At 49.8% G+C, this 13,004-nt stretch overlaps 1 protein-coding gene across 1 annotated transcript in view; it reads right to left on the bottom strand.

The window, feature by feature from the left end:
- LOC131679744 (mucin-2) overlaps positions 1 to 5,468 on the bottom strand; it is a 95,769-nt gene extending 90,301 nt beyond the window's left edge. The window contains exon 1 of the mRNA XM_058960489.1: positions 5,381 to 5,468. Within this exon, the coding sequence (XP_058816472.1) occupies positions 5,381 to 5,468 (88 nt within the window). The remainder of the gene's footprint in view (positions 1 to 5,380) is intronic.
- Between the last annotated feature and the right edge of the window lie 7,536 nt (positions 5,469 to 13,004).

The following is a 13,004-nucleotide window of genomic DNA, read 5'->3' as shown; positions in this document are numbered from 1 at the left end:
ATTGACCATTACAAATGAAATTGCACAGGGAATCAAAGAATGGAGTCTGGGAGTAACTATCCATCTTCAATGTGTACGGTTCGAGTTCTATACATTGGAATGCCACAACCGGCGACGACCACGTCCTTACGGCCATCGGGAAAGGAAAGGAATGTTAGTTTAACAAACGTTGTACAAACGTGTACACTGTACACCTCTGCGTCTCCACGTTTGCCACGAGAAGGAGCTTTTATTAGTGGGATAAGGTAAAGAGTTATACAAATCTGGGTTTACCTTGATAAATGATACGATCGATGGAACTCCGAAAGTCTTATCTTGTGTTTATTGCTGTGGGTAGCCAGTTGCCGCTAACTTTTAGTTTTATTTTTTGCTGAATTAATTTGGAAATTCTCATTTTGTAAAAGTGTAACTTCTACCCGTGACAGCTGGATGTCGGGGGTAGTACTTATGTTTAATTGAATCATACGATGTGTGACCGAATTTATTATTCCTTGTTCTTTATGCCGGCTAAATACGAGATTTCTAGAATACAAGAATTTCAAGCGTTCTCTTCAGGGACGCTCTAAGCGAGCAACATTTCCTCTCCCAAGCTTCGTCATAAAGGCCAGAAGGTCTCTTCATGCCCCCCCCCCTAAAATAACTACTCAAGGAAGTACTGGTGCAAAACCGAAGTAAGTCGCTCCCAGTCTCAGTAACCTGAGCTCAGAAAAGAAATTCCCAGCACGTCCAGGAACATCAAAAACCCCAAGTGTTCCCATATCTCAACCAGAGAAAGAAACCAGCCCTGCTTAATAAATTTCTCTGATATTGTGGACCGTATTTTTACAGCACTAAATATTTCTGACCCTCTTAAAAGCATCTTGATAAGATTTTTGATGCAGTTCACTGTGAAATAGCCCCTCCTTTCAGCGATTGTGTCCTTCGATGGCTAATTCTACTGTGGAATTGCAGAAGCATTATTCCGAAAATCGATTCCTTCAAAATCTTACTAAATAACATGAAATTCGATGCATTTACACTATGCGAGACATGGCTCACTTCAGAAATAGACCTACACTTCCACGATTTCAACATTATTCGCTTGGATCGAGAAGACTTTTACGGAGGAGCACTTTTAGGGATCAAAAAAGCTATTCTTTCAATCGAATCGACCCCAGGCATTGAAGTTGTCGCTTGCCAAACCAGAATTAAAGGCAAAACCTTTGCATTGCTTCCACCGACATCCCCCTAGAGTTAGCCACCGACGGCTTTGCGATATTGCGGAACTCCTCCCCGCACCGAGGCTAGTTTTAGGTAACTCCAACTCCCACGGTACGGCATGGGGTTGCTTTCATGACGATAATCGATCTACCTCACTCCATGAGCTTTGCGAGAACTTCAATATGACCATTTTGAATTCGGGTCAAATGACACGAATTTCTGTCCCTCCAGCGCGTCCGAGCACCTTAGACCTGTCCCTCTGCTGGACATCGCTGCTGTTAGATTTCATGTGGAAGGTAGTCTCTGATCTCCACGGCAGCAACCATCTGCCAATTGTAATTAATATTACTAACGGTTCAGGGCTGCCGAATACAATCAATGTTTCGTATGACCTCACACGAAATATTGATTGGAAGAGCTACGCGTCCGCGATATCAGGAAAAGTAGAATAGACACAAGAGCTTCCTCCGGAGGAAGAGTACGGGTTCCTGGCTGGCTTGTTTCTCGATACCGCGATTCAAGCTCAGACTAAACGCATACCAGACGCGAACTCTGGCTCCCAATCGATGGTGGAACAAAGAGTGCTCAGACGTGTACGCGGAGAAGCCCGCCGCGTATAAGACATTCCGGGACGACGGGCTGTCAGCTAGCTACCAACAGTACGCGATGGCGGAAACGCGCATGAAGAGCCAAAAAACGTAGCTACCGGTGCTGGTTTGTCGACAGGCTAACGAGAGAAACATCCATGAGCACTCTTTGGGGAATGGTCCGGCGCGGAATATTCAAACCGTTGTATATTCGATTTTGCCAAGAGAGTTCGTCCGGATTCCACCCCGGCACAGAAGATCTACCGCGTCGCGTCCCCTCACGATAGCGTGAAAGAAACACCGTTTTCGATGATGGTATTCTCACTTGCTCTCTTGTCACGTAACAATAAAGCCCCTGGGCCAGAGAGATTGAAATTTAATTTGTTTTAGAATTTGCCAGACTCTGCCAAGAGACGCTTGTTGAATAGACTGCCCAGAAAAATAATGAATTTTTGATTACGCAATCGGCCCACCCCTTAGTCGATTCCGGGTCCCACCAGGAGTACTTGTACCAAATTTGAAGCAAATCGAACAAGTCTAGCTACCGGACCAACGTACCTGAAGTTTGTATGGGATTTTTCGACAATTTACTTGGCGAAAACCCACTAGTTCGCATTTTTTCTGCTAGGTGGCACTGCATGCATCGTATTATCACTGTAATTGAAAATAAGAAAGATAATTTAATTGTCTACAACTTTGTCGAAGACTGATAGTGAATTCGGCTTTGTTAAAAGAAGTTATTAAACTTTTAACGAAGTGATGTCTGAGTCAGTTTTGCATGGGGCCTAGCAGTGCGTGGTTCTGTATCAGTACTCGATTCCCACGAACTATGCAGTTTTGTGACATAATGGTTCGGTTTAGCTCAATAGTATGTTCAGAAGAATTATAGTAAATATTACGAGTCATATGTTGGTTAGAAAATTTTAGTTCCACCTGTTACCGCATAGAAGGCGCCAACACTAACTTTTCAACTGTAAGAGATAGAAATTAGGTGTCTTCCACAAAGTTGTAGAACAGGCATTTTGCAATAATTCTTCTGAACATCTCGATGCTCTATCTCTCATCTATGAAAAGTTAGTGATGGCGCCCTCTATGGGTCACAGGTGGAACTAAATTTTTCTAAGCAAAACATAACTCGTATTATATGCTATAGTTCTTCTGAACATACTATTGAGCTAAACCTAACCATTATTTCACAAAAATGTATAGTTCGTGGGAATCGAGTACTGATACACAACCATGCACTGCTAGGCCCCATGCAAAACTGACTCAGACATCACTTCGTTAAAAGTTTAATAACTTCTTTTAGCAAAGCCGAATTCACTAGAAGTCTTCGACAAAGTTGTAGACAATTAAATTATCTTTCTTATTTTCACTTACACTGATAATACGATGCATACAGTGCCATCTAGCGGCGAAAATGCGACCAAGTGGGTTTCCTTCATGTAAATTGTCGAAAAATCCCATACAAACTTCAGGTACGTTGGTCCGGTAGCTAGACTTGTTCGATTTGCTTCTAATTTGGTACAAGTACTCCTGGTGAGACCCGGAATCGACTCAGGGGTGGGCCGATAGGTGTCATTTTTTTCCTGTCACTCTATTGTTGAATTTATTAAATAAGTTGCTTGAAGGTAACATTGTCCCTCATGACTGGAGGCAAGTGAAGGTCAATATCATCTAAAAACAAGCCTCCGACCACAACTCGTATCGACCGATTGCAATGCTGTTCTGTATCTGAAAGTTGTTCGAGAAAATGATTTTGTTTCGCCTCGACGATTGGGTCGAAGTAAATTGCTTACTGTCAGACACACAATTTGGTCTCCGCAAAGGCAAATGACGAACGCTTGTCTTGCGTTGCTCTCAACAGAAATTCAAATGGCTTATGCTAGCAAAGAGCAGATGGCATCAGTGTTCCTAGATATAAATGGGGCTTTTGATTCAGTTTCTATCAAAATTCTTTCTGAGAAGCTACACCATCATGGTCTTACACCAGCTCTAAACAACTTTTTGCTAAACTTGCTATCTGAAAAACACATGCATTTTTCACAGGGTGATTTATCGACATCACGAATTAGCTACATGGGTCTTCCCCAGGGCTCATGTCTAAGCCCCTTTCTCTATAACTTTTACATGAATGACATTGACGAATGCAGATGACGGTGTAGTCTCTGTTACAGGTCCCAAAGCCGTCGATCGGCAAGGACCATTGCAAGATACCTTGGACAATTTGTCTGCTTGGGTCCTCCAGCTGGGTATCGAGTTCTCCACAAAGAAAACTGAACTAGTCGTATTTTAGAGGAAGCGTGAACCAGCGGAACTACAGCTTCAATTAATGTGTCAAACTATTGCTCAGATTTCAACTTTCAAATATCTCGGGGTCTGGTTCGACTCAAAAGTAACCTGGGGATGTCACATTAGGTATCTGAAACAGAAGTGCCAACAAAGGATCAACTTTCTCCGTACAATAACCGGAACATGGTGGGGTGCCCAACCAGAAGACCTGATCAGGCTGCACCAAATGGAATACGGGAGTTTCTGTTTGCGCTCCGCTGCGAACATACATTTCATCAAACTATAGCGAATCCAATATTGTTGTTTGCTTATTGCCTTGAGTTGCATGCACTCGACACATGCGATGAGTTTAGAAGTGCTGTCGGGCGTCCTTCCGCAGAAAAATCGATTTTGGGACCTCTCATATCGATTGCTCATCCGATGCGATATCTTGAACCCGTTAGTAATTGAAAATTTCGAAAGGCTTGTCTCAATTCTCAAACCCACTTTATGTCCTTGTACTTCGATTACATGGCCCAAAATATCAATCCTTCTTCATATTATCCCAACCGTGTCAATCTCCTTCATGCTTATGATTCAACTGTATACTTCGACACATCCATGAAAGACGAGATTCGTGGAATCCCGGATCACATACGTCCGCAAGTGATCCCAAGCATCTTTCATAGTAAATTTCTAGAAGTCGACTCCAACAAAATGTTTTACATCGACGGGTCAAGCCTCAACGGCTCCACTGGCTTCGGTATATTCAATCAAAACCTCACCGCCTCATTCAAACTCAATGATCCTGGTTCAGTTTACGTCGCAGAACTTGCTGCAATTCAGTGCACTCTTGGGATCATTGATACTTTGCCCACCGATCATTATTTTATTGTCTTGGATAGCCTCAGCTGACAAGCCATCGCGAAAGCCAAGGAGGCCAGCTGGACAACCTTCCTTGGTGGGATAAGTTCCGAATCGTCGACTGCGGAACTGTGGAGAAGGGTAAATGCCCTTAGTGGCAAAAGAAGACAAAACGGTTTTGCACTATCGCTCAACGGTACCACGACAGTTGAACCTTCCGAAATTGCAAACGAAATCGGGAAACACTTCGCATTGATCTCGGGGGACTCCTCCCTCCCACCCTCCTTTCTCAAAACGAAGACGGCCACAGAAGCTACTCCTACAATCTTCACGCCAGATGCGCAGTCAAAATTACAACATAGCTTTCTCCGGGGTGGAACTTGCCACTGCGCTAAGCACAGCAAAAGGCAATTCTGCCGGACTTGACGACGTCGGTTATCTCCTGTTAAGACATCTACCTCCAGTTGCCAAGCGAGCGCTACTAGACGGATTCAACAGGATCTGGGGAGGCGAGCCTCTACCAGACAACTGAAGAACCGCCCTCATGATCCCCATCCCGAAGAAATGCGAAAGAACCAGAAGCCCGAATGACTTCCGACCCATCAGTCTCCTCCTCTGCATTGGGAAAACGATGGAAAAAATGGTGAACAGACGCCTGGTAACCCTCCTCGAGGAACAGGATCTTCTTGATCGTCGGCAGTTCGCTTTCCGAAAGGGACTCGGTACAAGTATTCATTTAGGCTGCCTCGGTGAAATTTTAAGCGATGCCATAGCCAACGAAATTCATGCGGACATTGCCATCTTTGATCTCGCCAAGGCATACAACACGGTATGGCGCGAAGGAGTGCTTCATCAGCTGCATCAATGAGGCATCCGCGAAAACCTTGGCTGCTTCATAAAACAATACTTTAGTGACCGAAGCTTCAGGGCAGGTATCGGAGGAAACCAATCAGACCTATTTTGGGAGGAAAACGGGGTACCTCAAGGCTCGGCGCTGGCAGTCACACTATTCCTAGTCAGCATGAACTTCCTCTTTGCCACGCTCCCGAAAGGCATATTCGTATTTGTCTACGCAGACGACGTGATTCTTAGAGCGATCGGGAAAACGACCTGCCGCACTAGACTGAAGCTGCAGGCTGCCGTAAACGCCATTGGTCGGTGGGCCAACTCGGTCCGTTTCAGCATCTCTGCTCCAAAATGCGCTATTTCACACTGTTGCAACTCTTACCACTTAGCCACCGACCGGCCGGTCAAACTCGCTGGAACAGTAATACCATTCCGTAAAGAGCCAAAAATACATGGCGTGATAATCGACCGTACACACTTTCGACGGGTGAAAAAGGATTGCGAAAGCAGGAAACGTCTTGTCTGCACCATCAGCTCGAGACACCCAAGGTGGAATAGGCAAAGCGCACTTAACATCAGTCAGGCCCTCATCTACAGTCATCTGTTCTATGGCCTTGAAATAACCAGTCGTAATTGTGAGGGTTTAATCGATATCCTCGCACCGCTGTATCACGGAGCAGCCTAAAACCTGCTGCCAAGCACCCCCGCCGAAGCTGCCTGCGTCGAAACCGGCGTCCTTCCCTGTCGGTGGGCAGTGGCAGTAGCCGTTCTAAGACGAGCCATGGGATTCCTAGAAAAAACATTGGGTGATGAATGCCATCTACTACAGACTGCTATGAGCATTCACACCATGCTTGCCAATGCCCCTCTTCCCACAGTCGCACAGCTACATCGGGTCAACAACCGCGCTTGGCACGACCGCGGACCAAACATAGACATCAGTCTGGTTGTATCCACCAGAGCAGAAGATCCTCCCTGAGCTGCCAGAGCCAAATTCCTGCAGATGGTCAAACAAAACTACTCAAACCATCCGCACATAACTCCGCTAGCGAATGACGGATCTCAATAGTAGCACGTCTGTAATAACATACGTACATGGAACTATTGAGAACCAGAGCTACAGGTCCAAAGCCCTGGTAAAGGAGGATGGTTGTGATGATCCGGGCCGAGATCACCACGTAAAGCAAGGTAGGGCATAACCCCAATTCCAAGGCGTGAAGCGACCCGTGCCGTGATGAGTGATCGAGGGGGTGAAAAAGATGCTCGATCGTTAACGGAGCCTGTGGGGTACCTGGGCAACCCCCACAGTAAGCGTCCCTTACCACGCTAATGCGGAGCTCTGGCGTGGCGGACATATATTTCTCGCGCTACTCGTGGGACTATACATGGAGGCAAATAAAAATAAAAATAAACAGACGGAGGTGCCAAACCCCTTCGCAAGAGGTGGTTTGGCGAGGTCTCCCCCCGTGGGGAGAGTAGTGGAACGATGAGTGCTGCACCCGAAAGCACCAGTGACCCCCCAGCAGCGGTAGGCAATACCCCTACCAATGCATCGGAGGGGCCAATAGCTGCGATGCGCAAAGTAGCGAAGCAACTCGATGCTATAATCGACTTCGCTAGCGCAAAGCAGAACATAGCCAAGGAGTTGAAGTTGAGCCTTCTGGAGCTCCGGAAAGCTGTTCGTGTCGCAAGACAGGAACAGCAGGCATATGTTGAGAGGGTGGAATGTCGGGAGAGGCCCGACAGAGAAACCCAGACAGTGGCCTCCAATAGAGAGGAAAGAGAGAAGGTCAATAGAGGTTCACAGACAGTGGCCTTTACCTTCTACGGAGCAGCCACGTCGATCGGAGCGGCGACCGAGTTCCCCTCGAAGGGAAAAGGAAAGGGCAATCGCAAGACGGCATCGAATGCGAAGCGCCCTAGGAAGTCGCCAGGCGAGGGTGCCAAAACCGACACCACTCGGCGTGCAACCGTCAAGGTCAAACGCCGCCTGGGTGAGGTAAGCGAGGGCGAGAGTGACCTCGCTGTGGAGAGCGATGGTACCAGCAACCCGGCACGACCGGGGCAGGGGGGCTCAAACCCCTGGACGCTGGTTACCAAGAAAAAGCCGGCACCGAAACCGGAGGTACCGCGGCCTGCGAGGAAGGCCAAGGACAGAGGCGAAGCCTTGTGGTTAAAAACCGACAAGGACAAATACGCCGATGTCCTTAAATCGATGAAGGCGGCCGAAAGCCTCTCGGCCCTTGGGCAGGATGTGCGTAGCGTAAGACGCACCAACACGGGAGAGATGCTCCTGGTGCTGAAGCGAGGCGCACAATCAAGTGCAGTATATAAGGCCTTGGCCCAAGAGGTCCTTGGTGAGGGCGCCCAAATCAGGTCGCTAGGTGCGGAAACAACTCTCCAGTGCAAGCACTTGGACGAGTTCGCGACCGCAGAAGACGTCGTCGCAGCCGTCAAAGAGCAATGCGGCGTCACAATCGAGCGGGCCTCTGTGCGATTGAGGGACGGACCCTCTGGCACCCAAGTAGCCTACCTCAGGCTACTGAATGCGGATGCCAAAAAGGTAACCGAGAAAGGGAAGCTGAAGATCGGTTGGTCGGTATGCCCTATTAGTATACCCCAGCCGCCTTCAGTGGACAGGTGCTATCGGTGCCTAGAATCCGGCCATAAAGCTTACGAATGCAAAGGCATAGACAGGAGCAAGCTATGTCGTCGATGCGGCGAGGAGGGGCATAAAGAGCGGGGGTGCACTAAGGCATATAAGTGCCTTATCTGCACCGCTAAGAAGCAAGCCCATAAACATGCTATGGGCGGACCTTCGTGTCCCTTCGGCGAGTTAAATAAGAAGAAGCCGTGAGAGTCACACAGCTAAATCTTAACCATTGTGCAGCAGCCCAACAGCTGCTGTGGCAGTCGGTCTCGGAGTCGAGGACAGATGTCGCCCTCTTATCAGACCCGTACAGCATCCCTGCCGGCAACGGCAATTGGGTGTCGGACGGGTCTGGAATGGTGGCAATCTGTACAACGGGAAGGTTCCCGGTTCAAGAGGTAATACACCCCTCCGCCGAGGGTGTGGCGATTGCCAAGATCAATGGTGTGTTCTATTGCAGCTGCTACGCCCCACCAAGGTGGCCAATAGAACAGTTCTACCAGATGATCGACAGGCTCTCGTCGGACCTCGTGGGCCGGAAACCGGTAGTAATAGCGGGAGACTTCAACGCTTGGGCAGTGGAGTGGGGCAGCCGCTGTACAAATAGCAGGGGTCAAGCGCTAATGGAAGCGTTTGCGAAACTCGATACTGTGCTAGCTAATGATGGCTCCGCTAGTACATTCCGTAGAAACGGAGTGGAGGCGTGGATTGATTTGACCTTTGCCAGCCCGAGTCTGGCTCCAGGCATGGAATGGAGGGTAGACGAAGGCTACACCCATAGCGATCATTTAGCAATCCGCTTTAAGATCAACTATGGTGTGCATCATCCGAGGGCGGGAGATCCCTGTCAGGTACGCGGGTGGAAGTCCAATCACTTCGACAGCGAAGCTTTCACCGCGGCCCTGGGACTGGAGGCCAACACCGACAGTCTAAGCGGGGATGCGCTGGTAGCTGTTCTATCACGCGCGTGCGACGCCACTATGCCGAGAAAAACACTACCAAGAAACGGTAGATGCCCGGTATACTGGTGGAGTGCCGAGATTGCAGCTCTACGGTCAGCCTGTCTCAGAGCTAGACGTAGGATGCAAAGAGCTCGCACCGAGGATGCAAGAGAGAACCGCCGTGAAGTGTTTCGAGCTGCGAAACTAGCCCTTAACAAGGCTATTAAAAGCAGCAAGAGAGCGTGTTTCGACAACCTGTGTGAGAGTGCCAACGCGAATCCGTGGGGTGACGCCTACCGGATTGTGATGGCCAAGACCAAAGGGGGCTCCTCACCCCCAGAACGGTCTCCGGACCGGTTGGCAACGATTATCGAAGTACTCTTCCCGTCTCGAGCCACAAGCCCCTGGCCACCTGCACTACGAGACAGTGCGGGCACGGTCGAAATGGTGGCTCCAGTGACGAATGAAGAACTACTCGCAGTGGCTAAATCCCTAGCAATGAACAAAGCTCCAGGGCCGGATGGAGTTCCAAACAACGCTCTCAAGGCAGCGATCATAGCGAACCCGAACATGTTCAGGCTAGCTATGCAGAGATGCCTTGACGAGTGCCGTTTCCCCGATAGATGGAAAAGGCAGAAACTGGTGCTGTTGCCGAAGCCCGGGAAGCCGCCAGGCGACCCATCGGCGTACAGACCAATCTGTCTGATAGACACGACTGGCAAACTGCTTGAGAGGATCATCCTCAACAGGCTCACCCCGTACGCGGAAGGTACGGACGGTCTGTCAAGCAACCAGTTTGGCTTTCGAAAGGGTAAGTCCACAGTGGACGCTCTCAACTCAGTGATAAATACTGTCGAGATAGCGATCCAACGAAAAAGGCGAGGTATTCGATACTGTGCGTTAGTGACACTTGACGTGAAGAACGCATTCAACAGCGCAAGCTGGGATGCCATCGCGCTCTCGTTACACCGGCTTAGCCTACCGGTGGGTCTGTACCGGATCCTGGAAAGTTACTTCCAAAACCGCGTACTGATATACGAGACCGATGCCGGTCAGAAAAGGGTTCCGATTACCGCCGGAGTCCCGCAGGGCTCGATCCTAGGCCCGGTGCTATGGAACCTCATGTATGACGGGGTTCTGAGACTGAAGTTCCCTCCTGAAGTCAAGATCGTCGGCTTTGCCGACGACGTAACCTTGGAGGTCTACGGGGAGTCAATTCCTGAGGTAGAACTAACCGCAGAACACGCGATTAGCACGGTGGAGGAATGGATGAGCGCGAGAGGCCTGGAGCTCGCTCATCATAAGACGGAGGTAGTTATCGTCAACAACCGCAAGTCGGCACAACATGCAGTTATCCATGTGGGAGAAGTCGCGATCACTTCACAGCGAAGTCTGAAGTCTCTCGGAGTCATTATAGACGACAAGCTGACCTTCGGCAGCCATGTCGACTATACGTGCAAGAGAGCGTCGACTGCTGTTGCGGCACTATCGAGAATGATGTCCAACAGCTCAAAGGTGTGCGCCAGTAGACGTAGGTTACTGGCAGGCGTTACCGTATCTATCCTCAGGTACGGCGGCCCGTCATGGTCAAGAGCACTGAGGGTAACCAGTTACCTACAGAAACTGGAGAGCACCTACCGCGTGATGTGCCTCAGAGTGATATCTGCCTACCGCACGGTATCACACGATGCATCCTGCGTGATAGCGAGCATGATGCCAGTCGGGCTGGTCATTCGGGAAGATGAGGAGTGCTTTGAGCTACGTGGAAATAGGGGAGCCCGCGAGCGCACCAGGGTGACCTCGATCGCCAGATGGCAGCGTGAGTGGGACAACTCCTCGAAAGGTAGGTGGACCCACCGGCTGATACCTAGCATATCGAGCTGGGTGGGAAGACCCCATGGGGAAGTTCACTTCCACCTGACACAATTCCTGTCAGGCCATGGCTGTTTCCGTCAGTACCTCCACAGGTTCGGGCACGCGGAGGTCCCAGTCTGCCCGGACTGCCCAGGTGTAGATGAAACTGCCGAACACATACTGTTCGTATGTCATCGGTTCGACGTCGAAAGAAGAGCAATGCTTGACGTCTGTGGCTGGGACACAACCCCGGATACCCTTATCCAGCGGATGTGTCAAACGGTGGAGAAGTGGAACGCAGTCTCGGCTGCTACCATCCAGATTGCCAGTAGGCTACAGGTAATCTGGCGAACCGAGCAACAGACGGCGGGCACGGCTAACTAGTGATTGGTTAGCTGGAGCGAAAAAGGCCAAGCGCAAAATAAGAGAGTGAATGGTCTGTTCATGCCGAGGTAGGTTGGCGCAGCGAATGGCAACCGCGTAAGGGGTAAACCCAGCCACCCCGAAGCAAGACAGAAGAGTGAGTGTATAGGCGTATAAGTGGACTGCCTCATGCCAAGACGGGAGGGTCGTAGCGTAGTATGTTGGAACTAAGCTATCGATGCCTCATGGCGTGGCAGAGGAGTGAAAGGGTGAGCATCCAAGTCAGTCTCACATTGCATGTTAAGGGTGAGCATAAAAGTCAGCCTCACAGGTTGGTAGAGGCTAGCACAAAAGTCAGCCTAGCAAGGAATGAAAAAGGTGAGCACAAAAGTCAGCCTCGCATGGTATGTCAGAAGTGGGGCCTAAGAAAAATGTCCCACATGGGATGCCAGAGGGAGTGACAAAGGTACAATAGAGTGGCACGATTGAGAGTGAATCAGGTGATAGGGTGAGCACCCAAGTCAGCCTGACATGGATGGGTAGGGCGAGCACAAAAGTAAGCCTAGCAAGGAATGAGTAAGGTGAGCACACAAGTCAGCCTCGCATGGAACGTAAAAGGTGAGCACAAAAGTCAGCCTCATGTGGGAGTGTTTGAGAGTGAATCAAAGTGTGATTGAGAGAGCATCCAAGTAAGCCTCATACAGGATGTATGATCGCGCGAGTGAGAGTGAATGAGTACATTGAGTACAGCCATCCCCCCAGAAGTAATACCGAGAGGTAGTTCCTGGGAGGAATGATGGCGGAGCCCAATGGAGTTTAGTCGGTATTAATGGTTGGTCACCATTCGAGTCCGACACGCCCCCAGTGCACCCCGTGTGGTAGATTGGACCCTACCGTTAGCACGTGTACTGGGCTAGGACATAAAGGTCTTCTCCATTGTAAAAAAAAAAAAAACCATCCGCACATCTACACCGTCGGCTCGAAACTTGGCGAGGGGGTGGGCGCGGGTGTGAGCGGAATCGGAACAGGCCTCGCCCGTGGTCTACCCTCTGTGTGTTCCGTGTTCTCCGCGGAAGCCGCCGCCATCGCCATTGCGGTTACCAACAAACCCGAAGACACACCGACAGTGATCTTCTCCGATTCCCTCTCAGTCATCAAAACGCTGGAATCAGGGGAGTCCAGGCACCCCTACGTCCAAGCAATAGAACAATCCTGTGACCCATTAACTACCATATGCTGGGTACCCGGACACAGCGGAATCCGCGGTAACGAGAATGCTGACCACTTGGCCCTCTTCCCACAGTCGCACAGCTACATCGGGTCAACAACCGCGCTTGGCACGACCGCGGACCAAACATAGACATCAGTCTGGTTGTATCCACCAGAGCAGAAGATCCTCCCTGAGCTGCCAGAGCCAAATTCCTGCAG

Source organism: Topomyia yanbarensis, chromosome 2 (genome assembly GCF_030247195.1).
Source record: "Topomyia yanbarensis strain Yona2022 chromosome 2, ASM3024719v1, whole genome shotgun sequence".
NCBI lineage: Eukaryota > Metazoa > Arthropoda > Insecta > Diptera > Culicidae > Topomyia > Topomyia yanbarensis.
This window is presented reverse-complemented; position numbering and strand designations above follow the sequence as displayed.